This window comes from Neopsephotus bourkii, unplaced genomic scaffold, assembly GCF_033783945.1.
Source record: "Neopsephotus bourkii isolate Nb327-2 ecotype Australia unplaced genomic scaffold, CSIRO-AGI_Nbou_v1 NB_1600, whole genome shotgun sequence".
NCBI classification, from domain to species: domain Eukaryota; kingdom Metazoa; phylum Chordata; class Aves; order Psittaciformes; family Psittacidae; genus Neopsephotus; species Neopsephotus bourkii.
In genome coordinates this window covers 2803197-2829720 of record NW_026902076.1, presented here as the reverse complement: position 1 = coordinate 2829720, position 26524 = coordinate 2803197, and the positions used below count along the sequence as shown (strand labels likewise).

The 26524-nt window shown below is 41.6% G+C and overlaps 1 protein-coding gene across 4 annotated transcripts in view; it reads left to right on the top strand.

Annotated features, from left to right (window-relative positions):
* Positions 1-21305, top strand: part of TFAP2B (transcription factor AP-2 beta) — a 29002-nt gene extending 7697 nt beyond the window's left edge. For 2 of the 4 annotated variants that reach the window (XM_061372245.1, XM_061372244.1), the window contains 5 exons: positions 3533-3593; positions 11544-11763; positions 14367-14485; positions 16917-17058; positions 19123-20686. In XM_061372245.1, coding sequence (XP_061228229.1) covers positions 3533-3593; positions 11544-11763; positions 14367-14485; positions 16917-17058; positions 19123-19423 — 843 coding nt within the window. In that variant the 3' untranslated portion in view covers positions 19424-20686. Of the gene's footprint in view, positions 1-3532; positions 3594-11209; positions 11285-11543; positions 11764-14366; positions 14486-16916; positions 17059-19122; positions 20687-20756 lie in introns of those variants that run through there. The other 2 variants (XM_061372242.1, XM_061372243.1) reach the window with 2 other exon arrangements.
* Positions 21306-26524: the final 5219 nt, after the last annotated feature.

Genomic DNA, 26524 nt, shown 5'->3' with positions numbered 1-26524 from the left:
GAGGAGAGGAGAGGAGAGGAGAGGAGAGGAGAGGAGAGGAGAGGAGAGGAGAGGAGAGGAGAGGAGAGGAGAGGAGAGGAGAGGAGAGGGAGAGAGGAGAGGAGAGGAGAGGAGAGGAGAGGAGAGGAGAGGAGAGGAGAGGAGAGGAGAGGAGACAAGGAGAGGAGAGAGGAGAGGAGAGGAGAGGAGAGGAGAGGGAGAGGAGAGGAGAGGAGAGGAGAGGAGAGGAGAGGAGAGGAGAGGAGAGGAGAGGAGAGGAGAGGAGAGGAGAGGAGAGGAGAGGAGAGGAGAGGAGAGGAGAGGAGAGGAGAGGAGAGGAGAGGAGAGGAGAAACACGTGAAGGAAGAAGTGTCCAACTGCAAGTTAGCACAGGCAGGAGGGAAACCAGCCCGGTACTCGCTCCTACTGTTCAGCATTTTCTATTCTTGCCTCCTCTTCTAGTGGCAGATGAACCTGGGGAGTTTTCCAGCCTGATTTTTAATATGGATTTATTGTGGAGCCAAGGAATCCGTTCTAGGGATTTTAAATATGAATCTACAGGGATTCCTGTTCGGCGATATATACTTATTTTCCACGAACACTAGAGAGAATTTCCAAGAAGGGTCTCAAATAGCTATTTGGTTTAGTTTTGTGGTGTTTTTTCTTCTTTTAGTAGTCCAAAAAGTTGAACCGATATCTAGGTGTATAGTTGGATAAAGATGTGTCTCTTTGCTTTAGCTTATTAGTGCCTGATCAAATACATGCCATGGGAATGTGCTGGGCTGACAAGGGAGCATGAAACAGAATGAAAGGCAGTGCGTGACAGAAAGAAACAGTGGTTTATTTTACAAACGCCAAACTCAGGCCATGTGTGAGCCATTGTCCAGGGCTGGAATTAAGTGATTGTAACATGATAGCGCTCTGTTATTGTAAACAGGACGTATTGTAATGCTATTGCTGCTCCTTCCGAGGGGCATTTTCAAACTGCAAATTACAGTCCTTTCTTAGGGAACAGAGAAGCCAAAACCTAGTCATTGAAAACAAATTTGCGTCATCTAAAAGGGACTCTGAAAACAAACAAACAGTCCCCAAACATTGCAACCTCAGATATTCCCACACACACCAGCTAGTCAAGAGAAAGATTATGCTAGTAAAAGATACAATAAAGAAAATATGGAGGGGAAATTCACGCTCTTTAAGGGGAAACAAGATTTTTTTTTTTTTCTCTGATATTTTCATAGCTATTGAATAAGATTGAATATATGGCATCTAGGAATCTCTGTGCTATCAGATTATTGGAAGGAGGAAGGGAGGCGATCTTCCTCTCGAGATTTTCCAAATCTATCTGGAAACTCATTACCTTTCCCCCTCCCCACACACACCTTCACTCCTCCTTCCTCACACTGCCGTCCCTGTTTCTACGTGCTAGCTAGAGACACGGAGAGTTAAGTTGCGCCAAAACACCGAAGTCTCTTATAAAGTAACCCCTGGTATCACTTTTAACTAAAGAAGTCTAGTAATTAAAAGTCTGAGTTGTTTTTCCACGTTTCCGCATGCAGTCCTAATTAAATCTTTACGATCCTCTCTGTGACTATTAACTGCCAGCATGCTGAGCGAATATCCTGTACAAAAACCCAGCAGGAGGGCGTAATTAGATAGAAAATCAGACAGGAGTCTTCTCATTAACTACAACAACTAACCCACGTTGCTGATGGAGCGAGCGGAGCGCACGCACAGGCATAAAGCGTGGGCACAACCATCTACTCCAGAGATAAGGTGAGATAAGGAGTTAAAAAAAAAAAAAAAAAAGAAAAGTAAAAATAAAAAAAAAAAAGGAAGGAAAGATGGTGTTTCATATTTACCTCCAATTCTATGCCGTGGAGGTGCACCGTGATGCAGCATTTGCTCATCATCCCTCTTTGGGAGCTGTTCAGGGAAAGGAAGGAAGACTGTAATTTTATTTTGTGCCCTTTAGGTATGTAGCCTATTGATTATGAGAGAAAGACACAGCCATGCACACACAACAGAAGGAACAGCTCTGTGTGTGAGCACCCTCTTGAGTGTGTGTGCAAGGAAAATGAAAGGAAAAATCTCATAGAAAATATTGTTCTGTCACATTTTTGGGGAGATGCAATTTTGTCCTAATCATATTCCGTCTTAAATATCTGCTGATCAGAGAGAGCCGGAGATAAAGGCTTGATCCGGATAACCTCAGCCTCTCGTGGTAGCAAAGATAGTTAAAATAATAGCGAAGAAAATAATGGCTTTTCTGTAAAGATGTTTTCTTTATCGGGGGAAAAAAAAAAAAAAAAAAAAGAAAAAGTGACAACTCCCCAGACATGCAATAACCTGGGGAAAAAAGAAAAAAAAAAAAGCCCTCAAACCCTAAATACTAATAAGGAAAATAAAATAATAAATCCAAGAAACCCTTTCTCTAATACCCAGAATTTACCCTAAAATGGAACCTGCCATAACCGTGCAATAAATTGCTCTGGTGACACCTCTTCTCTTTAGGAGATTTTTTTTTTTTTCTGTACCGACCGCAGATCCAACGGTAATTTTGGTTTATTTGTTGTTGAGTATTTTTTTTTTTTGTGGTGTTTTTGTTTGGTTTGTTGTTTGGTTGTTGGGTTGTTTTTTTGTTGTTGTTTTTTTTTTTTGTGTATCCCACGCTGATGTTGGGAAATGAAACCCAACATTTTCTGTGTCCTCTGGGCCCTTCTTTGTTCTCTTCCCTGCTAAAGAAGTTAATGCCGTAATAACAGGTGTGCTCTTATACGGGCTGAAAAGAAAGGGGAAATAAATGGCGGGGGGGTTGGGGGGGGGGGGTGGTGTGAAGGGGGATGGGGCGGAGGAAACGCTTGAAAAGGAGATAGGGAGACTTTTTCTAGGCAATTTCATAGTTCCTTCTGTTGATAATGTATATTCTTGCTCCTCTCTCCCCATTAATTCAGGAGCTGGAAATCTTCTGCTTCTGTCCCGGACCATGGGGGCGGATCGCTCCAGCTTTTAAAGTCCATAATGTAAACTATTGTATATAAAAAGTAAATGGCCTTTGAATTACTAAGAAGTTACAAGGTTAAACAAACAAAACAAAACACACACACGCACAAAGTTGGGGGGAGGGAGGAAAGGAGAGGGAGATTTTAAGTTTTCCTTAATCGTGTTCATTTCTGTCATGCGATGGATCTTGCAGACGTTGTCGACCTGCCAGATTTTCAAAGGAAGAAATATAAAGCTTTGTCGAATGAAAGGAAGTCTATGTGATTTCTGTGTTTTATAAGATAACAAACCCAGTATTGCATCCCATATGCTTCACACCTTATTATTATTATTAATTATACATACTATATTATACTATATAATCTGTAAGAATTTTGTTTACTTTGGAGGAATAATAATAACAATAATAAGAATGATTAAGAAATCCCTCCTCCCCCAGTAAATCAATATAAATGGAAATTACAGAAACTTCAGTTTGGAATGACATGATTTATGTACGTGATTCTTTAATATCCAGTCAATTTGAATAGTGATGTTTTTATATCCACAGTCAGTTGAAGATGCCAATAACAGCGGTATGAACTTATTGGACCAGTCTGTCATTAAAAAAGGTATGGATTATTCCAACAAGCTAGACGAATTTGTAGTAAAATCTTCATGATGTCTTTTTACTTTGGGAAAATTAATTTATCAGGGAAGTAGGTATAGATGGCAGCAAGGTGTAGAGTTGGTTGGATCGGTAGATAGAGTGAAGGGGAAAGGGAAGATCTGTGAAAGGAAAAGTTTATATTCCCACCTTCCCCCTCCTTAAAGGTAATAATTACTCAAATGTCCCTAATTGAGCACCCCATGCTCAAATGCAGTTTCGGGGGGTGGGGGGGTGGGGTGGGTGGTTATCTTTTAACGGGAGAAGAGGGCTGATTCCCTTTGGGGCTGAAATGTATTTCCCAGGCCAATCAAAAGTGAAGGAGAGAAAAAGAAATACTTATGGAAAAATAGCCTAGACCTTCTTCCCCCCTTTTTCCAAGAATCCCCCCCTTCCCCATGCCCATTTTGTAAATCTCCCTACATATGCGCACATGATTTAGTGTAACTGCAGAATCACCCCATACTGTTAAAGGGAATGTGATATTAACAAATGTTTGCAGTCTCTTGTACAGCTGTAAGCAAAATAATTAACTAATTAAACTAATTAAATGTAATTACAATAACTCATTTCGGGCGTATTGCAGCTGCTTAATTTTTTTACATTTCTCTGACAGTCACTCGAAAATGCTTGGCGATTAGTGTTGTGTTATGCTGATAGACATTAAACAGATCACACGCTGCAAATGTAGGGAAAGCTATCTTTAATTATCTAAGGAGTTTCTCTTTCTAGATTCAATTTTAAGTACCAGAGATGAGCCTTAGAAATGCTGTCTCTTATGCTTACTATCAGCAGCACTTACTTCTTATTTGTCAAATGCGCACAAACACTTTAATAGGGATGATCTTCTAAAATGTAAAGGAAAATAACAGGGAGATCGTTTATTTAAAATGTATTTAAGGCAGCATGAGGTCCTTCCGTGTATTTATTGGTTTTTAATTTAAATCCTCGTGTACAGTCCCTCTCTTGTATACACACACGATCAAGGTATGGTTATTTGAGGGAGAAGAGGTGAAAACTTTAAGAACGCTTGGTAGCATTATTTAGGACCATCGGTTGAAAAGTCGAAGGCGGTTTTGAGAAATAGAAAATTGCTCACCTTCGGGTTTTAATATATATAGTGAAAAGTTGTTTCTCCTGGTTTAGTGCAGTTTGAATGTTCAGTCGGGTTTGTGCTCAGGGTCTGTAATCTGATGGGTTTTGCTTGTATTTTCTTCCTTCCCCCCCCCTCCCCCCCCCGCTCTCCTTCCCTCCCCACCCCTGCTTAACACCTCATACTCCATGTTTCCTCTTGGGTGTATTTGATTAATTGGTGCTTGATTTGTGGCGGAGAGGCTCCTTCCTAGCGTTGCTCCCTTTTAGTATATTCCTTTCACAATATGTTTTTCCGCAGAACACTTTTTATGTTGATCACCCTGGCCAAAATACTCTTTTTTTTTTTTTTTTTTAATATATATATATATAACCACTCCACCCCACTTCTGTGTCTCCCCTTCCTTCAGGGACAGCAGAGACTGAACGCGCATGCTGGGCGGTACATTTAGATAGCGAGTAGCACTAAAATGTGAGTATTAGTAACTACACGTCTTAGGTGTAGATATAGGGGTGCTTAATGTGTACGGGCATTGCAAGAGCTCCAGGTCGAGCAGCTGCCGCATAATCCCATATAGGTGCGACTACATGCACCTGTGTGCAGCCATAAGAAGAAATACCCTGAGTTTATTCATGGTGAACAAGATGGATACGCACTTCGGAAATGTCACCAAAGAAAGATCTTGAGATCTGTTTCAAAGTCGCTTTAGCAGTATTTTCTTCCTCAGATGTAATGCTGAGATTTAAGAAGCTTCTCAGCATAAAGGAATACTGGGAGCTCAGTTGCTTTTTGCGCAGGGTGTTTCGTGGGTACAGAGGAAGAGAAATGAGTAATAAATAGTAGGTCACGTTTGTGGCAGACAATATTTAATCAGGAAGAGAGAAGGAGCTACACAGACAGGGTCCAGTATAGATTTCGCCTTGTTCTTGCAGTTTATTGCTGTGATGATGTCCTTCGAAGCAAGAATAAGTTGTTGAAACTCTCCAAGTTGTTATTGCAGGCAGATGGACAGTTAGGTAGAGACTGAATTTGGGGCTGTGGAGCACTCCCCGTGATACAGATTTGATAGACAAGGGTTAGAGTGAGACGATTTCACCTAAACCTAAAACACTTTAATTACGATGTAGTTGAAAAAAAATATAATGGGGACTTGACATCTGAACCATGCAGATTGTGTTTGTTTCTTCATAGTCTTGGAAGCCTGCAGAAGGAATTACTTATCTATGCAAAAGTATTGCCAAAATATTAAGGAAATTACACAGGGATTCATACGCGGTTATCGATTTATTCCGCGTATCGATCCCGCACAACAGATTACATACACCCAGCCTCTTGTTATGTTTGCTATCTGAGCTTACTTGACATTTCTGAAGTAATTTAGTTAAGAGGAAATGAGTTGTTCCCAGTAGAGAGAGCAAACGAGTGGAATGAAGGTAGCCAGCGTGATAAATGGCTCTTTCATTTGGAGATCTCCAGAGCTCGTTTAAGGCTAATTTTCTGTATTAGCCCCCTTTGAGCTATTAATGCAATAGGCAGGGACCGTGGCCCCTCGGCTCTTAGCTGCCCCATTAGAGCAAGCATTAAGCTACCAAGCCTGCACTCTGCTGCGATGGTAGTGGAGCAATGAAAGGTGCTTTTTAAACTCTCCTAATCTAAACTGGCAGAGGGTGGTTAATACGATTTGAAGGGGGCTGGTCAATGAACAATCAATAAACTAATAATGAGAAGGATGCGGTACATTAATAGTCTAAAAAAATCCAACGAGACGTTTAAAAATCATCGTTAGCTCCTAGTTCCATTAAGATTTGGGTGGTGGAAGTGGGCGGGAGGGAGCCAGATAAATCATCGAGATGATAATAATCAGCAAAAACATTAATACCAGATTTAACTCGGCTTTAAGAGTTTACCGGCTGCATGTTTTGAGGCCTTTCCCTCGATCCCTGTTGAAATACAGGGAGATTTTATGTATGTCAGGAATTAAAAAGCAGGTCCTCTTATCACCTGTTCATTTGGGATGTCCTCTCACTGGCTATGGCCAAAGAAGTTCTCCTGAAAATTCCCTCGTGGCCAGAGCCCTGAGTTTTTTTTTTTTTTTTTTTTTTTTTTTTTTTTTTTTTTGTGACTCTGGGGCATAGCCAGTGACTTTAAAATTATTCTGATGTATTTATTTACTTTCAGAGGTTTCTGACAATCGCCAGCACACTCACACCTGATTTAGCACGAAAGGCCACTTAACCCTAACACCTTCATCCTCTATGTCTTTGCAAACACGCTCTATTCTTACCATTTAAAAGAAATACATGAAAGGAGGCGTCTTAACCTTAAAAACCCCAAACAACCTAATAATACAACGTGAGATTCCTCCCCACCTCTTCTTGAAGCATCCGGATTAATGATTAACTGAAAACCTCTCTGGCCTCAGCTTTGCAGGTGATAGACCTGAGAATGAGAGATGTTGCTTCGCTGCCGGTTTCGTGCTTATTCCTGGATTGTCCAGTGAACCTTATGATCACCTTTAATTGAATGCAAAACAATTTCGAGGGAATACATTTTGCTTGGAAATTTAGTCCCGGTTTTCAGGGGAAAAAGGACTTCGGTGGAGAAGAGAGGGGAGGTGGGAATGGAGGAGTTGAAAGGGGCCAGAGGGAAAGGGACAGGAATACACGGTTTCTCAAATTGTTCATTAACATTAAAATAATAACCGGGCCTTTCGTTGGCAGTGGGTAAGACTGTCTCTGGACTTTCTTGGTTTGGCTACCAAGTCAGACCAAATCAAGTTACAGCAAAGTCCTGTTGTTATAATGGACAAAGAACTTTTTACTGATTTCAATTTGCCCAGTAGGCAGATTTTTTTAATTACTTTTTTAAAGGCTGTTTGATAGCTCGATAGCAAAATAGCAAGAAGTTTGGCTATGACGTTTGTTAGTAAGAAATATAAGAAATATTTATTCGGATTGATTGTTTGATTGACTGACACATGATCATATTATTGACGGCGTTATTGCAACGATATCCATAGAGTAGAACCTCTTATTCAACTATTTTCAGGACATTATTTTATTTATTAATATTTATTTATTCTACTTATTTGTTGTTTTTCTATTTATTTGTTTATTTTAGTGCTCCTCAAATGCCCTTTTATTTCCATTTCCACTTCCGTGTCTGCACTGTTGCCCATTTTTATGTTTTTGTGGAAAGCAACCCAACAGAGAATCACCATCAACAACAACAACAACAAAAAAAGAACAACCCCTAAACTTAATGTATGCACAGAAAATTGTAAACATGTAAAGAACTGAAAGCTTCACGCTGAGTTTCGCCATGCTCCATTTCCCCACCATTTCCTGCTGTCGTTTTAAAGCGATCTCACTCATCTAGAGATCCAGTTTGCAGGAACAGTGTGCTTATAATTACTAACAAATCAAGCGGCTACTGTTGCTCTCCCGGTTTATTGATAAGCTGAAGAGAAATGGAAGGGGGAGAAATGACAAAGAGGCTGGAAACAACCGCAGGAGGAAAAAAAGAAAAATGAAGAGAGAAAAGGGACAGAAAGGAAGGAGGAGAGAAAAATAGAGAGAGAAAGAAAGAAAGAAAAAGAGAAGACAGAGATTTTGGAAAGGGGAATTATGTAATTGTGAGTGCTCACATACAGCAAATAGAGTTTGCGAGGGAAAGAAAATGTAATGGTTTCTGCTGCTGGTAACAAGAACTAAAAGGCATAAAGTTAAGGCAGAAGTGCTGGGAATGCTGTGTACACATGTGTGTGTTACTCTGATTATTTCAGTTTTCACAATCCCTAGCCAAAGAGTAAAGTCGACATGGGTTGCAAATATATTCTGCATTACACTTTATTTACATATATTCAGGGATTTGACACTTGCAGCTGCTCACACGGACATGTATGTCTTCACCTACTAAAACCTCCACGTTTTATTATCTCTTGTAATATCTGGGCTCTATCTGAAAAGCTATAACCATGATAAACAGATAGATGCGATATAAAGATAATTCATTCCATGGCAAATACTTCTTTTGAGACAACATTAGGTAATTTACAGAAGATGTAGAGTCTAGATAGAATACATCTCTCTGAAGCTATGAAATTGCAATAGATATGCTTACACCGCCTGGTAAGCTTCTAAAATTTAGAGTTATTAGAGTCCTAATGATGGGTATATTCATACCATCCTTTTGGGAGAAGCAGTAGTAGGGAGAAAACCTGAGGAGTTCTCAGCATAGTGGGGGAGGGAGCCAAGGCAGCCTGCTTCCCAAAAGCAATTTGCAAGGGGAAAAAAAACAAAGAACACACCAACAAAAACCTGAGCACGTGAAAATCCATATTTCAAAGGTTAACTAATGTAATGAGCACTCCAAAAGGGCAGAGCGGGGGGGGGGGGAGCAAAGCACGTTTCGCCATTGCACGGGTCCTTCACTCTTTAGTGAGTTTGGACTAAGATCAGATGTTCGTGGAATTGCTGCCTCTTGTTTAATTTTTCAGTTCACTGGACAGTGACCTGATAAACTGGCGACTAAATATAGCCACTGTAAAGGTGTACTGGAACCACTGAGGCCATGTGTTGGGCCAAGAGAAAAAATGCCACTCATGAAATCTGTCTGGTGGCACTGCTTTACTTGTTGTTGTTGTTGTTGTTTTCTTTTTCATTTATTTATTTATTTGTTACTTTTTCTTGATGCTTCGCTAGAACGACATTGCAGAACATCATGCATGAAACAAGTGATATGTCTATGTGTAACGGGGAATGTGGACGGATTTGGGTTTTGTCTACCAGAGCTGCCTCTGAGACTCCAAATGAGTCTTTTCCCATAGAATCAATATCAATCAGCCTCCCCCCTCCCGCCATTAATAGCAACGAAAGCAAGAGTGGGCTTCTAACTCTTTCATAACTATTTCTGTGCCGTTCTCAAACTATTTGAAACTGCCTTTATGAGCTGTATAAAGTGCCTAACTAAAAATAATAGAGAAATAGGAATCCAACTCACTTTCTGATTCCCTGAAGTAAAGTCACTCAAAATAATTTGTTTATACTGTACACTATATACAAGGCACACAAAGCAATATGCATGTCTAAAATCGACATGCCTTTTGGTTTTTAGCTGTTATGGAGCTTTTATTGTGGGGGTCTGGTCTGGCAATAGGAAATGATCTGTAATAAAAACAGTGAAACACGGTTGTGTCTATTCCATACAGTGAGGTTATAAAATTGGCAATTGCCCAGTAGTTAGCACTTTGTAATATATTAGGATACCCGATCTTATTGTTTAGCAGCTCCAGACGACTTAAATATCCGCTCAACCCTAATGGTTTGATTCTCCAGCTATGTTGCAAATAAACAGGGTTTTTATGACTTAACCGACATGTATTATAACTACCTAAATAGCTGGCATATGTGCATAATAGAGCCCTATTATTTGCCGAATTGGTTTTGTAACTGATTGAGTGGAAATGGGAGACTGTGGAGCAGTATCTACTCGATGAGGGTACGTAATCAATTAGTTTTCTCCTCTGAAAGATGCCCGCTGGACTGCCAGGATTCTACCACCAGCAACTCCCCTAATTTTGGAGTGTATTTTCTATAGAAAGCCAGCAATTCCGAAAGGAAGAAGCAGTAGCAGCTGTCAGCTCTTATTAACTCCTGCATAAAACATACCTTAAGTATGGTTTGTTATCAATTACTTGCAGAAATGAAACAACTGGGGAAAATGCAGCGAGGCTCCCTATAAATTAAAGCGATTGGCTGATTGATTAGAGCACCTGCTGTAAATCATCACACTTACTCACAGTTATGAGGGAGCTATTTCAGTTCATTTGTAAACAAAATTCGGGTCACGAGGGAAATGCTCTCATTTCTAGTTTAACCAGTTTTTGTTGCTGTTATTTATTTCTGAGTGTGTATGGTTGCTGTTATAGGAATTTGTTTGTTATAATCCCCTTGGTAGCTTTCAAAATAACCTCACTGGTTTCTCAGAGAAAATAAATATTTCTTTTTTATCGTGGACAGAATAGCATGTTTTAATTTTGCTTAGTTTTGTTTTATTGTTTTCTTTTGATTTTTTTCCCCATAACTGCCTTCATATGTGTTACATATACCCGTAGTTACCCATAACTACCTAAATATGTGTTATAGTAACTAGCTTTATTTAGGGGCAAGAGAGTTCCTATTACTTCACGGACAGCACGATAATCAAGGTGGAGAACGCCACGGTTAGACTAGATTTCTGGTGGTTTTTTTTTTTTTTTTTCTGGTGTTCATTTTTCTGAAAGAAAAGACTCATTTTATTTCATAAACCAGAGTTAATAAAAACACAAAGCAATAACAGAGCTGTCTTCTGGTTGCTGTATCCTCCAGCTTTGATACTTATTTAAGACAGCAGCTCCCTTCGTGTAGTGAATTTATTCCTGGCTCATCTTAGCAGTAATGGAAACATTAGCAAAAAACAGTAAATTTTCCTTTTTTTTTCCCCTCCAGAAAGGCGCTGTCCGTTGTACAAAAGGCATCGGGGGGCTCTGGGTGAGACACAGGCTCAAACCCGAAAGTTGCCAGGTGCTTGCCAATATGTATTTTATTTCCCAATGATCAAACCCTGCATAGAGGCTGTACTGTACCACCCTTCTCTCCATCCATCATTCATGGAGCAGTTTCCTAGAGGTTGGGGGAGCAGCACCCTTTAGGTTGCTGGAGGTAGCCAGAGACTCAAAATTCCCTTTCATTTTGCTGTTCTGTGCATGTCAGAGAGACTTATCCAATGCTCCTTCACGACATGATGGTTTCTCTCTCCCCTCTCTCCCTTTTCTTTTTCCAGTTCCTGTTCCTCCAAAATCTGTTACTTCTTTGATGATGAACAAAGATGGCTTCCTGGGTGGAATTTCAGTCAATACTGGAGAGGTGTTTTGCTCTGTACCTGGCCGCTTGTCCTTGCTTAGTTCAACTTCAAAGTATAAAGTAACTGTAGGAGAAGTTCAAAGACGCCTTTCTCCTCCAGAGTGTCTGAATGCATCCCTTCTAGGAGGAGTACTTAGAAGGTAAGAGGCTGGAGCACGTGTGTGAATATGTCCATGTGTGGGCATCCGTGCATGCACCACAAATAAAGTCAACAGTAAAGGTCAACAGCAAAGATGATTGCAAGTACTCACTGATCTTATTGCCATAGATTGTGTGTGCCACATTCAGGGTTAGGTGAAAATATGGTGTATTCAGGCATTGAGATGAACATATGGAGAATAGAGAAAGATGCAATCTAGTGGGGTTTTTATAAAAAAATCTGGAGCTTGTCTCAGTTCCAGAATGAAGGAACTGAGGCAAGAATATTTTCACTCTTGTACATGTGCACACTTTCTACCTTTTCTTCTCGCAGTTCTCTCTTAGAAAACTGTCAAAATAAAATGTGACTATGGCCATGTTGCAGTTAGACATTGCATGATGAGCCATATGTAATTCAGGACCTGATGTATTTCTAGGGATTTATTAGATAAATCCATTATGCTACCCTTATATGGCTATAAAGATAAGGCAATTAACATAGGCAACCTGTAACTTATGTAAGTAGCTGACTAAAGAAAACCAGCAACAGACAGCTTTGAAAGTCAGAAACTTAGTACTTAATCTAGAGAAAGTTGCTGGAGGAATTATTCACAGTTGATGTTGAAGCCTTTGCTCTCCAACATTTGTGCAAATCGCCCGCTAATGATCTGGTGGGTTTTGCTGAAGACCTCAAAATAGTTGGTGTTATTGGTACTGAGGAAAATAAAGACCAAAGGATGACCTGGAGGTCTAGATACCACTCCATCATAGCAAGTGGGAGATTGTGCATTTAGGTACCAGCAACAAGAATTTCAGCTCTGAGGTCATCAGTTGGAAAAACTATCAGAGAGAAAGGCTTTTATCTTTTTGGCAGTGTCTGAAGGGCTGCGAATTATCAGAATTACTTGTCTGGAAGAAAGGTGGGATAAGACTCTATGGCCAGTCAGAACAGGGAAGAAGTCATGGCATGAGGTACCAGTTCACCTAAGCCAGTAGAAAGCTGATAGGGGATAAGACTTCATTCTCTATGCGTGAGGTATACGCCAGACTGGAAAATAAAGCATTACTTTGAGACAGGAACAAATGCATCTAAATTGACCTTGAATAAATTTCAGATCATGTTGTAAAATTTCTAATCTTAAAGAAGAAAATACTTTTTCCAAATCCTGCAGCAACAATTGGGCAATGTTGACTGTAAGGTGTTTTTAAAAAGTTGTGATTGGATTCCCTCCCCACCAACCCAACCCCCCCACACACCCCCCTTACCCCACCCCCCACCCCCCCACCCCCCCCCGCAAAAAAAATCCGCGATGACGTCTGGAGATGTGGGGGAAAGTCCTGCCACATGCTGTCAGTCACCCAAAAAATACACGTGAGAGTTAGGGTCTCCTAAAATAGATGCCGTTCCACGTGAATGTCTGTAATCATTGTTCAGACAGCATCTTTGCCAGTGAGAGCAGCAGAGAATTTTACGTACATATGCCAACTTGCCTGCTCATTCTGTACAACTACAAATGGAGCAGGGAGAACATCTGAGAGATACACTGTAGGAAATATAATTAGCAAGGTAAAGAAACATCATTATTGAACTTCAATGGATTTCTGGAGTTGGCCCAAGCCATCGTCATTGGCTGCTGCTGACTTCAGCTCCTATCTTGAATCTAAATTCTAGACAAGCTTTTGTTTCAAAGGAGGTGAAATATAGAAAGCTGCTCTCTTGTAATTCTGCCATCTAGCCCTATTTACTTTGATATAAAATAGTGGGAAGCCAGCCTGGCTTCTCTGTCGTTTCGTTTAGAGAGAGTACTAATCCTTAAATAATTTTAAGTAAGAGCGAAGAGATGTTTGGGAGAGACTCCGATTTTAGGTGCCAAAACTCTGCTTGATTTCGCAGGTGGCAAGATTTCATCCCTGGGGGTTTACATATGTATAGGCGTCCGAACAATAGCTGTGTATTTCCCACCTATAGCTCAGTCATCCTTTTATTGTCCTTATCAGTAACCTCCGACAGGCATTCAAATCTTCCTCCAGGCAATCAGTTCCCTCTATATAACGCACCCTGCCTTCAGGTGCGCTGTTCCTCTTAGCGTCGCCTTTCCGCACCAGAACACACTCAGACATACAAGCACAAAAACGGGTTAATAAATATTTTCCTCCTTTTCGATTTTATCCACAGGCACACATATTCTCCCATCGAGCCTTCCAGATATACCCCCGCCTCGCTCTTCTTCCCATCCAGGTTTTTTTCCTGGAATAACCGAGGATTTAATTCTCCTCTTACCTTTCTGCGCATCTCCTCACTCCATCTTAATACCAGCTAGTATCATACAGTGGGAACCCATTCCCTCTCTAGATCAGAATACTGCACGTTAATTATTGCTATCTGGCATTATTTGATTTCCCTTGATAAAATAGGGTGGAAGGTGGGTTCATCCCTACTCCCACCCCCAAGATAAATGAAGAAAATCTTAACAAATCCGAGCAGAAATCAGCGCACCCCAGGTCGAGAGAAAACCCTCCCAGGTTTCAGTGACTGCACAGACTAAATGTTTCTTCCAGGAACACCGCGGGGTTAATCACGATGTTAATTTCTTTGCAATTCTAGAGCCAAATCGAAAAACGGGGGGAGATCTTTGCGAGAAAGGCTAGAAAAAATCGGTTTGAATTTACCAGCCGGCAGGCGTAAGGCTGCAAATGTCACTTTACTCACCTCTCTGGTGGAAGGTAAGCCGGGGGTAGCAGCTTCCTTCACCCCCCTGCCTGCTCTGAACTCGTGTTTGACATTTTACGAACCAAAAATAAAACAAACCAAGTCACTTTGGGATCAGATGGGAAAACCCTGCAGAGGTAAAATTCAGGACTGGTTAGGATGAACACGGATAAGGATCCCATTCCCCAAAATCAACTCACAGGCTGCAGGGGCATTGGTCCCTCTTGGTGGCAAGAATGAGATTGTGTGTGTGTGTAAGTGTATGTGTGCATATACGTGATGCTGCAGGGCAGTCCCATCCCTCACTGCTATTAATTTCCAGCCTGTGCTCTCCAGCTCCACATCTATTCCATCCCCCCGCTAATTCGCTCCTCCCGAGCTCATTTATGGCCACTACAGGACGCTCAATGAAGAAAAATAATACAGAATTTATTTATTTTAAAAGAAATAAGAGGAATATCAGAGTTGCAGAGTGCTGTTTACCTTAAGGTGTCTAGAACTGAGCAAAGAGAGAAGCTGTTCCTGAGGAAGGAGAGAGGGGAGATGAGGTTGCACCTCATCTTAAATCAGTGAATGTCACATTGGATGTCGGCGTGTTGCCTTGATTTACTGTTACGGTATTGAAAAGTAAAATTCACAGACAGTAATATGTTTAGGATATATAAGTGTTTATGCTAACAGAAGTTGGACCTTCTCCAAAAAACATAACCGGAATAGTATGAATGCAATTATGAATAACATGTATCTGCATTGCTCATACACACTGAGAGGCGTTTGAATAATCCACTTATCTGCAGCATATAAGCATGCATAAACATTTGCGCTAGATAGTAACTTTTCGACTCTTTTGATGGAGTTTTGTGAGCGATAAGACGTTTCCTCATGCAGAGAGGGCTCGCAGAAAGTCGGGTGCTGGTAGAAAGGAGCAGCTCCCATGTAAGGTTGTGCAAAGCTCAGGGTAGGATAAAGGGTCGCTCTAGAGGAGCGGTGAAGTATCTTGGTTGCGACAACCGGGATTAGCTCAGCTTCACTCTCTTCCCTGCCTGTGTGGAGATGGGTGCATCCTTCTCCCAGCAAAATCAGCTCCTTCCCGAAGCTGGATTGAGGTTCAGAAACCTGTGCGGTGGTATAGTGATGCAAAAAAATACGTTGTGTGTAGTAAGGTGCGCGTTCCCCTGATTTCCTCACAAATCAACAGTTTCTCTTGAGAGCTCCGTCCTTTTGGGAGAAGCTGGGCATGATGGAGATTTATTTTCTTCCACTAGCCAGGCTCTAGCTTTGCTGTTACTGTATCCCGGAGAGCAGAACCGCCCCGGCCGGGGTCACGGCTAGGATGCCCAGGCGGCCCCCAGCGGTAGAGGGGGGATGGTGGTGGCTGTCATCAACGGGTCAGTGATGAACGAGAAGCCTCGGGAAGCAGGAGATGAAGTTGGAAAGCAATTCCCGATTGTTAAAAATAAGGTGGTCCTGGAATTAGTAGACATACCCGGTTTGCGTGTTGGAAATCTTCCCCCACGGTCCCTCAGGCAGTGCTTTAGAGGGTTTAATGCTTATTCTAGAGGGGTTGAGCTATAATCTGGTGGAGTCTGAGGTTGTTCCCCCTTCCTCTTCTGCTCCTTTCTGCAACTACTGTCTTCTTGTAGCATGAAGTGCATCAGTAGAAGTTGGATGACGCGGAACTCTGGAGGCAAGAAACTGAAACCAGACAGGCAGGAAAAGTGACAAAATTAGAGCTAGAGTAATCATTATTTTTCACAGAAAAAGGTGGTCATTGCTTTCTCTCTTTCGACCAGGCAGAGCTCCTGTTGTGGAATGCTCAGTTAAGAAAGCAGATTAATAGTTTCCATCGGGAGAAACTCAGTCAGTCATTTTAGAGAAGTGGCAATGATTGTGATGATGGTGCAAGTGCTCGTTTAAACAAGTGTGTATATAATGTTCCACAATGAATTTACATTAATACTAACACTATGTCCACAGCTGTAAAATTTTCGACAATGATCTGCTGTATTGAATTAATAATGGTTTCTCTGCTTTGAAGAAAAGTTTGGTTCTTCTGTCCTTCGGGATTTAACTGATTTTCCCTCTCTCTCTTTTTTTTTTTTTTTTTTCCTAGTTAATTTGAAAGTGCGTGTGTGTAGGCGTGAGAGGGGTGTGTGTAGGTGTGTGTGTGTGTGCTTTTCCCACAGCTCTGCACAATCAACTGCATGGGTACACACCATCACAATTGCATTGTAGCAAAAAAAATCTCATCAGCTGAAAAATCTGGCCTATCGTCTTACTTCAGCCCCCAATACAGGGCTTATGGAGGGAAAACATGTACCTGGCTCCTGTCCCCAAGGCACAAGGGGTGTTAGAGGTCTGAAGGGTCGGCCCTTCCCCGGGGAGTGGTGGGCAGGAGGCGGCTGCCACCGGTGCCTGAGCTAATGCCCCGCTCTTTTCCTCCAGGTGAGGCCGTTCATTTAGCCCGGGATTTTGGGTACATCTGCGAAACGGAGTTCCCAGCCAAAGCTGTTTCTGAGTACTTGAACAGACAGCACACGGACCCCAGCGACCTCCACTCCAGGAAAAACATGCTGCTTGCTACAAAGTGAGTGCGAGTTAACTATCCTCTTTCTGTCCCGCCTCTCCACAAAATCGTCCCTTCCTCAGAGGTCTCTCTGAAAGGAGACAGATTTTACAGTCCCAAAGTAACTTCCAGTCCCCAGATTGCAGGGAGAAAGGATGCTTGCATTGTCCTGTGGCCAGGGTAGACCCTTTAACTCCTGGGTCCCTTTGCAGTGGAGTTTCTGCCAACACATCCTAGAGGATATAGGCGACTATCCCCTGCTCCTGCTCATAATTTCCAAACCACCCCCAGTTAAAAGATCTTTATGGAAAGGGGGCAGAAAATTTCTATTTTGCTCCCTCAGTGTGTCTGTCTGTCTGTCCTGCTGCTCACACACACCTGTTTGTCTGCTACCAAAATGCAAAGTCTTTTGCATAGGGTTTAATAATAAAAAAACCCCAATAATTAAAAAAAAAAAAAAGGATGAAAATATAAGGGCTCCCCCACTATGTACTGCTGGTGATCTTTGGTTTGATTTCACCATTCCATGTCCCTCCCTTGAGTCTTTCTTGGTGGCTGTGCTGTATGTGATGATTTACACTTGGCTCTGCCTCCCAGGCTACTTAACTGAGTGCTTCATAGTTTGCTCGAGTCCCCACCGGTGGGTGCTGTATGTCTTCACACATCTTTGTCTACCCGGGGAAAAAAAAAGAAAAAAAGAAAAAAAAGGGGGTGGGGGGTAGGGGGAAGGAAAGAAAAAAAAAAAAACCAACCCCACACCAGCCTAAACAGCTCTCATTTATTTCATGCTCTGGGACGTGGCTTGCCTCCGACGACAGTGTAATTTAAAGAAATATACTGAGGGTTGAAAAATCATTTCCTCAAATTTGTCCAGATGTTTTTTAGACGTGATTGGAATTTGATTGCCCTTTACCGCAGGGTCAGAAGATATTAATGTTCCAGAACTTTAATTGCTCACAGACCCTGCTTTGCCCTTTGAAGATGTAAAATGCTGGACTCATTACTGTTTGTTCTCCAAATTCAAAGTTTCCTCTCTTGCACTTTCTTAATGGATAATACACATAGAAGCAGACCTTTATCTTTCCACACCCTCTGAAACCTTTAACCCACTGGGAATTTCAGAGAATTTTAGAAGATGAGAGCTGAATGTATTTTTTTAAGGGTTTCTTTCTTCTTCTTTTTTTTTTTTTTTATTCTGGCACTTTTTTCTCCAGTCCCTCGGTAGACACCTGTTTCAAAGAAATTATTCCTTTGGGAGCCCCACCAGCCCCCAGGGTTTCTACATTGCCTGGGCACCTGTTGACTTGAAGGCCTTTTGGACCAGAGCAGTGCAAAAGAAAGTGTGTAGGTGGGAATTCATTAGAAAAATCAAATCTGACTTTTCAAAGGTGCAGGCAGACAAACAAGAGCCAGATGTCAACTCTGATGTGTTAATTGGGGTGTCACCCCCTGGATATAAAATTTGAGGTGCTTGCTTTGCTCCTCATGGAATGAATAAGCCAGCACAGAGTCCTGGAGTCCCGATCTTTTTTGGCAAGGTGGCCCAGCCTAAGGAGGCTCAGAGGTGACTCTGTTTTAGCCTTTTCCTGCACTGTATCCCTGTGGTATGTAACTCAGTGCACGGCTGTGCTTTCGTCCAAGAACAGCATTGGTGGGAGCTGCCCAGCCTACAGGAAGATCGTGGTTGGCAGACCCATTGCACAACTCTATTTTTGTCCTAATTATTTCTAAAGCCACCAAGCAAACTGCTTCAAAAGCACCCTTGAAGCAACACAGTGCTTCAGAAACATTCTTGCGGCTGTCAGGGAGAATTCTATCTCCAGACCTGGTATTGTCCTGCAGTTGCAGAAACCTTTCTCTTGAAGATCATCATCCTGAGCAGGGAGATGCTGGCTCACCATGTCTGGTCCCTGAGCAGTCCTAGGGCAAAGGAAGGTGACAGAAATGACCTATCCTGGGTCTTGGCATCAGCTTTTGCCTGAACCTGCTCCTTCTTTCATCCTTGGTTGTCTTGGAGAAGTGTGGGATGAGCCTAACCACCACTTTTTCTCTTTTCCTGTATTTGTCTTTCTTTTTCCTGTACAGGCAACTTTGTAAAGAATTTACAGATCTCTTGGCCCAGGACAGGACACCCATTGGAAACAGCCGGCCCACCCCTATATTGGAACCAGGCATTCAGAGCTGCTTGACTCACTTCAGTCTCATCACTCATGGCTTTGGGGCTCCCGCTATCTGCGCTGCCCTCACAGCCCTTCAAAACTACCTGACTGAAGCTCTCAAAGGCATGGACAAGATGTTCTTGAACAACAACACTGCTAACAGGCACACATCTGGCGAAGGACCAGGTAGTAAAACTGGAGACAAGGAAGAGAAACACAGAAAATGAGAGAAAGGGAGAGGAAAAAAATAAAAAGAAAGAAAGAAAGAAAGGAAAAGGAAAAAGTCAAATTAAAAAAAAAAAGGAGAAAAGAGAGATAATCTTTTAAAACAAAACCGTCTTAATTTTAGCTTTAAAAATACTGGATTGGGTTTTGGAAGAATTCTATTAGGTAGGACAAAATAATAATAATAATACAAAATAATAATAATTAAAGAAAGACAATAATTTAAGATCAGAGGAGCACAATGGCGCAAGACCAGTGGTTCAGAATCTCTTGCCAGGAATATGTGAAGACAACTACCAGGATTTTTTCCCCACTTCTGTTCTTTTATAGTTTTTAAATAACGATTTTGGGGGAGGGAAATATAATAATAACTAATAATAATAATAAAAGAAAGAAATGAATAACTTATTGGAAGAAATTGGAGAAACATTTTTGGTGTCAGTGCTTTGATTTCTTGAGCTACACGGTCTGTCTTGCTATTACTTTTATTTTATTCTTTTTTGTTGCTGTTGTTGTTTTTCTGAACAACATCTTGTCTCCACCCTACCTAACATGTTCTTCCAGATCATTCCTTTCTGAGAAAACCCATCGTTTCATTCCCCTCAGCTCTTCCCATCTCATCTCACTGCCCTGGTTCTGTCTAGACTAGGAAAGGAGGGAAGGTGAGCACACAGACCTCTCACGAAGCCATCCACCCCAGCCAGTTCGAGCTGCATTCATGGCAGCATCTTAATGTTAGATGTCATTAGATGGGACATTTCAAGTCATTATAGCTTACTGGAATTATCTAACTCTATTTTCCAAGAACTTTTTTCTTTTTCCTGGTCTAGACAGACTCTCTGTTTAGATTGCCAGCGTTTACAGGTGTGTATGGGTGCATGTGTACCTATGTGTGTACATATGCATATGCACACACATAAGTTGGTAGGGATGCGTGTGTATCCTGTGTATGTTTGTATATATATGGATATATATGGGTATATACATATATAATGTGTGTATAGCCACACATATTCATGCATGCAAACATACCTTTGTAACATAGTACTTGTGTATGATGATAAAATGCTTTGTCTATAATGGGCTGCAGAATTTGAAATTAAGGTCAGCTCTATCTGATTTCTTAATTTTCTGAGATCTCCTCTTTTTCTCTAGGGAGTTTTATATTCCTAATTATGCCAATGTTTCAGTCCTTAATTTCCTTGAGTACTGTGTGTGAGAGATATCTTCCACCCATTTTTAAAGAACTGTTAACAACAACAAAACATGAGTGATATGAGTATGTAATTCTTTCTCAGGTGTATGCACTATTTTATTTTCTTCTGTTTCCTAAAGCTTTGCCCGCTTGGCTTATGAGCTTCTTCAAAGAGGACTAGAGATCCCTACACAATATATCAGGTACAGAGAAAAAAAATCCACAATTCTGATATTCTGATACTTTTCTTTCCTTTTTTTTTTTTTTTTTCCCAATCAAAGCCAGTTGTTTCTGAATTCTGTAGGTGTACTTCTTTAAAGAAGCTCAAAGGGAATAATTTGAATGAGATAAAAAAATAAGTTGAAATCAAGGTGTAATATCACAAAGAAAATAAGAGCTGTGTCAAATGTTACTACGTTTTCTTGGCATTAGGATTTTGCACCAAGGGAGGAAAGGGTTGCCATGTGAGCTGGCTCCTCGTGATGGGAGTGGGGAGGGCTTGCCAGGGAATATCCTGATTTCTGAGCTCAGTCTGAGAAAATCTGTTTCTCTTAGAAAGCTTAAAAAAAAAAAAAGTCTTGTGACTCTTGCTTTAGAACAAGTTGGTGTGGTAGGGGGAAAAAAATTTCTTACTGACAGTGTTTTTCTTGGTGGTTTGGTGTCTGACAGGATGTCTTATGCATATGATTGGGGGGTAGAGGGGGAGTCTGATTTCTTCCCCCCCCCCCCTTTTTTTTTTTAACATACATTTCTTTGTCTCCTATGGTAAAAATGATGCTGAAGTGTAAGGATCTGAATTTCTGTTTGGATTCCGCCACACTGGGTAATTGCATATGTGTTTCTCAGTGGGGTAGGGTTCGTGCACTAACACATCTTTTTGCTTATGTCAGAACAGTTACTAGGTATGGGTAAATATCCTGGAGTTTCTGGCAAAATTCCAGTGGGGTCAGACCTCCTCCTAGGATCCATGTTAAAGCTTCAGGAATCAATCCCACCATCCCAAGCAGGCACACCTGAACTCAAAACAAGACAGAGAAACAAAAGGGAAGCCTTAGCCTTGTTTTAGGTTCTAGATACCTTCCAAAGTGGATGGTGGCGGACAAATAATTCAGCAATACTCTCAACATCCCCCAACAATATTTTCTTAAAACAAAAAGGCAAATGAGCCTTTTGATTGACACTCTCAGTATCCTTAGCTACCTGAGAAATGACTACAGCTGAGGGCCTGCTCTGCTTTTCAAATCTTTGTGCAGCAAGCGAAGGTCTCTTGGCTCTTGTTCCCTACCTGTGAGTTGGACACACATGTGGCAATAGAAACTCAGGAATCCTCCAGGCTCCATGAGCACTAACCCCTTTGGAGCTGCTCCTCATTCATGTATTTTTTGTTCTTCTGGGGCAGAGTGCTGTGGGGAATCTCATGTGACAAAAGGGGGAAACTGAGGAAAACAGCCTTCTCCATGGGCTGCTGGATGAGCTGGAGGTAGTCTTCAACCCTAGCAAGTCCATGGCAGTGGGTTTCACATCTGGCATGTCCCTGTGGATGTCACTGAGTAAAGTGTAGATCCCTGAATGATGTAGAACTCATGGATCCCACACTGGTAGTTTGGGGATGCCAAGACTGAAAAGCTGCTCCCAGGCAGTCTCTGGTCCTCCAAAGCCTACCCGTTGCCAATCACACACAGTTTCAGCAGGATCCTGTGGAAGGACAATCCAAGCTGTCATGCAGAGAATGCCTCAGCATGGATGTGCTGGAAAGGAAAGGGGTATATACATGTGTGTGTATCTGGGGAGAAATGAATGGCACCACCTGAGAGCACATCTCCCTTCTCTACCCAACTGGAATATTCTGTTTAATGAAACAGAGCAGAAAGCGTTGAATGTTGCTTTGCCTGCTCTCTGCAAAAACCTTTGTGAGGAGCACATGGGTCCAGGCACCCCAGTGGGGTATCTGGGGGTGAGGAGACCTCAGGTTATCTCTCAGCCTTCTGCCTTCCCAGCTGTACATGCAGGGACCTGGGGACCTGCTCCATCTCAACCCAGATCTTCCAGCTGAAAGCTTTGGCAGTGAGGTTGGGAATGGTCCTTCGTTATCTTTTGGGTGGATGTTGGGGATGCTCCTTTTAACTGCAGAAGACAGTATCCCACCACCACTGTGGGTTAATGAGAAGAGGTACTCACTTGCAACTTCTTGCGGAAAGATCTACACATGCATGTGTGAGGGCCTGATAACGCTGCTTAAATCTACCTTAGACACAGGTTGGTCACCTGCACCAGGACCTAAACCTTGAGAAGGCTGAGGGAAGAGTTTCACTTGACTCCTGGCAACTTTGGATCTGCCCTTTGTGCCTTCTAAACACCATTCCAATTGCCAGACTGTGCTTTGCTCAGGTGACATAAAGCCAAATGTAAAATCCCCATTTATTTCAATGGGATATCCATGACTTGTCCCTCAGAGTATGCAGAGAAAACCCCACAAGGCTTCTGATTTAAATGCAAACAGAAAGAAAACATGGCATAGGAGTGTATCCATCTCTGTCTTCCCCCCAGCCTAGTGCTGGTCCCTGAAGGAATTGCCCATTACTCAGTGGCTCCTACCACTTCGAGGGGATTGAGGTCCCCTCAAAATAAAACTCAGACTCCCACTGGAAAGCATTTTCCTGCTCCCCTCCACTTTCCCAGCCCGACTACTTGTTGGTCTAGGCACCTCAGACGTTTATCTGGTAACTGAGTTATTAAAAGATTTGGTTTCCTTGGGATCATAAATCAATAAACAGGAGGATTAACATGGCAGCTTTGCTATTTAACTCAAGGGAAAAGTTTGAGGAGAGACGGCAAAAAGTTTGGTTTTAAACTAAACAGGTGGGTTACTGTAAATTTTATTTCATTCTTAGTTTTTTTTTTTTTTTAAATAACAATTCTCTGCTTTCTGTTGGAAAGGTCTTTGTTTTTGTATGCTCCCTGACTTTTTTTTTTTTTTTTTTTTTTTATTCCCCTGGTTGGTATTCACACAAGATGTGAAGGAAACAAGAAGCCAATTTTATGGAAATCCTTTTACAACCCGATAATTTCTTTAAGATTGGGTTGTGTCTTGTCCCACCTAATAGAAATTCTCTGTGAGAAGCTGTTTTAAGTCCCTTTGCATCCCAAACCTACCTCTCCCCAAAATCCCTACATTTGCGTTTGCGATTGGGAGGGAGGGGGGGGGAAGGATGGTTTTAAGACCTTTAGCTATGCCCAAAGGGCTTATTGACTTCCCCTGCTCATCCCTTTCTGACCAGTTTGTCACGCAGACTTATTTGGCTCTGTTTTAACATGTTTCTTGGAGAATTTGATGCTCATTTCAGCTGCCACAAGCATTGCCAGATTGATCCGGCCAAACTCCTGCTCCCCTGCAGCTTCCCTGTATGTGAGAGGCTGTAGGCTTTTTACAAATAGTATATTTTCTTACACAAAGGGAAAAAGTAAAAGCATATATCCCCAAACACACTGGAAAATGCCTGAACATTTTGAGAGAGATGAAACATTGTGTGCTAGAAAGAAATAAAGGGAAAAAAACCAACCCAACAAACCCAAACTGAAAAACAGAGTGAGAAACTGGAAAGATAAAAGAAAAAACTAATAATTCTCCTTTTATGCCCCAAATGATCCCTCTCACCTCCTCTTCTTGAAAAATCTGACCATGCAGTGAGAAATATCAGTTTATCGACTCTTCCTGAGAAGAAATGTGGAGAGGCATTCAGTATTGAGTTTGTATATATTTATTTATGCTTAATTTAATGGGAATGTGTAAATATGGCGAGCAAGTAGTTTTTGGGTTATTTATCTGTGAATCTATACCTCTGTGAATGGGTGGGGGAATTTAAAACAAAAAGTAAAATAAGTAATTAAAAAAACAAACAAAAAAGAAAAAAACAAAACCAACAAAAAAAAAAATCCCGCTTGACTAGATAGTATCCTATCTGAATCTTTTCTGTTCTTTATAGACAAGCTGTTATGGTAATGGGTAGAAATTGGTTTCTTGTCCAGTGATGACCTGATTTACATAAATAATAAGAATAAGAATAAAAGAAAAAGAGATTGTTGTGTTTTGTTGTATTTTCCTCTTCAGTTTTTTTGAATGTTGGTGCTGCTTCGATTCTGCAGACTGATTTACTTATAACATCAAGAAGTCTTTATTTTCCCAATCTAGGCTTTGGGGAAATTCAGGACATGTCTCTACATTAAAAAAAAAAAAAGAGAGAAAAAAAGAAGACAAAAAAAAAAAAAAAAAGAAAAGAAAAATAAATATTGCTTCTCAGAAATGTGGGTATTTTATTTCTGTCTGACTCAAAAGTGTCCATACTTTTACCACTCTTACCTCTTCATTCTAAGCAGACCTACAATAAACCTCATGTCATGTTAATGTGAACTTTTGTTTCATTTTGCTTTTACCAGCTGAATTAGGATTAAATCTTTTTCTTTTCAAAATATTAGACATTAAAAGAACATTTTCTGTAAGATTTCAATTAGGAAACTCTCCCCCTCTCCCTCTTTCCCCTCCTGTGTTACTGTACTTTTCATTTATGTATATGTGGATGTATATATATATACATATATATACTCTTACATATATACTCTTATATACGGATTGACAGTGATGTTCATATTCACAATGCAGGATTATTTTCTACCTTAGTTCTACAGCCGCAGCATCAGTAATTAGCAAAAGGAAATATTCAACCCCAAACACCTTCTTCTTCCAACTCCCTTGCTCTCCCCTTACTCTCCATTCCATTCCCAAATCGGTTTTGTCTCGGTTTGTAATGGATGCTCCCGAAGAAGAGCTGCTTCTTCGGGATCCGAATCCCCAGGGCTGACCTGGAGCCATTCCAGAGTGACTCGGGATTTATCCTGCTGTTGGATGTAGGAAGAGGGGGGCAGATTAGGGCCTCAGGATTTATATTGTCAGTGTTCTCATATATATTTTATGTGTCTTATATGCTACATATTACTATGTATAACAGAGAATAGATTATACATAAGATTTACTATATAATCTACATCATATTGTATATTATTATACACAATATTTTCCTTATATTTTATATACGTATATATTTACCTGTAAATTGCAGGCTGGAAAGGACTGTCAATTTAACCCTCGGCACAGCCACCCTGAAAACAAACACCCACGTGTGGTGCTCAAACTGAGAGCCCTGAGGGTGGAAACCGGTTTAAAGAATCGCTTTTACTGCCGTGAACTATTTGAGTGAAATACCCGCTCTAGAGACTTGCCTGGGTAGGGTTTTATCTCTCGGTTTTTAGGGAGAGCGGTGGTTTAAGAGGGTAGGGGGTGAGATGCAGGACCGGTAACAGGCGGTGAATCGTTTTTTACAACTTAATAATTCTCTCGGAGGGGGTGGGGACATAATAAAATAGATATTCATCCCCACCTCCATCTCCCAAACTACCTCCCTTCTCCCTCTCCTTCCAGCTTGGACTACGGGACCCGGCTCAGCTGATCGCCCAAGGTGTCCAAAATAAATCATAATAATAATGATAATAAAAACCAAACCAAAACACTGCAAATGACGACCCCAAAGTCTGGTTTATGGGGAAGGTTCGTGGCTTGGCTGTCTCGGCTTCAGCCAGGCTTGGACTCAGCCGTGACCTACTTTTTCCTTGTGTTGTGATGGCAAAAACGCCCGGAGCAAGTCTGGGGGGTCCGGGATGGAGGAAGCGGGGTGGGGGGGGGGGGGGAGAGGGGAAATGGTGGGGGCCCGCAGAGCCCGGGATCTGAGCAGGGGAAAACCGAGGAGGGGGAGCAGCGGAGCTTCGAGCAAAGGAGAAAAGGGAATTCCACCCACCCCCACACCCCATTCTCCAGCCACTTCCCCTTTCCTCCTTTGTACGGGAGCTTTGCAGTGAG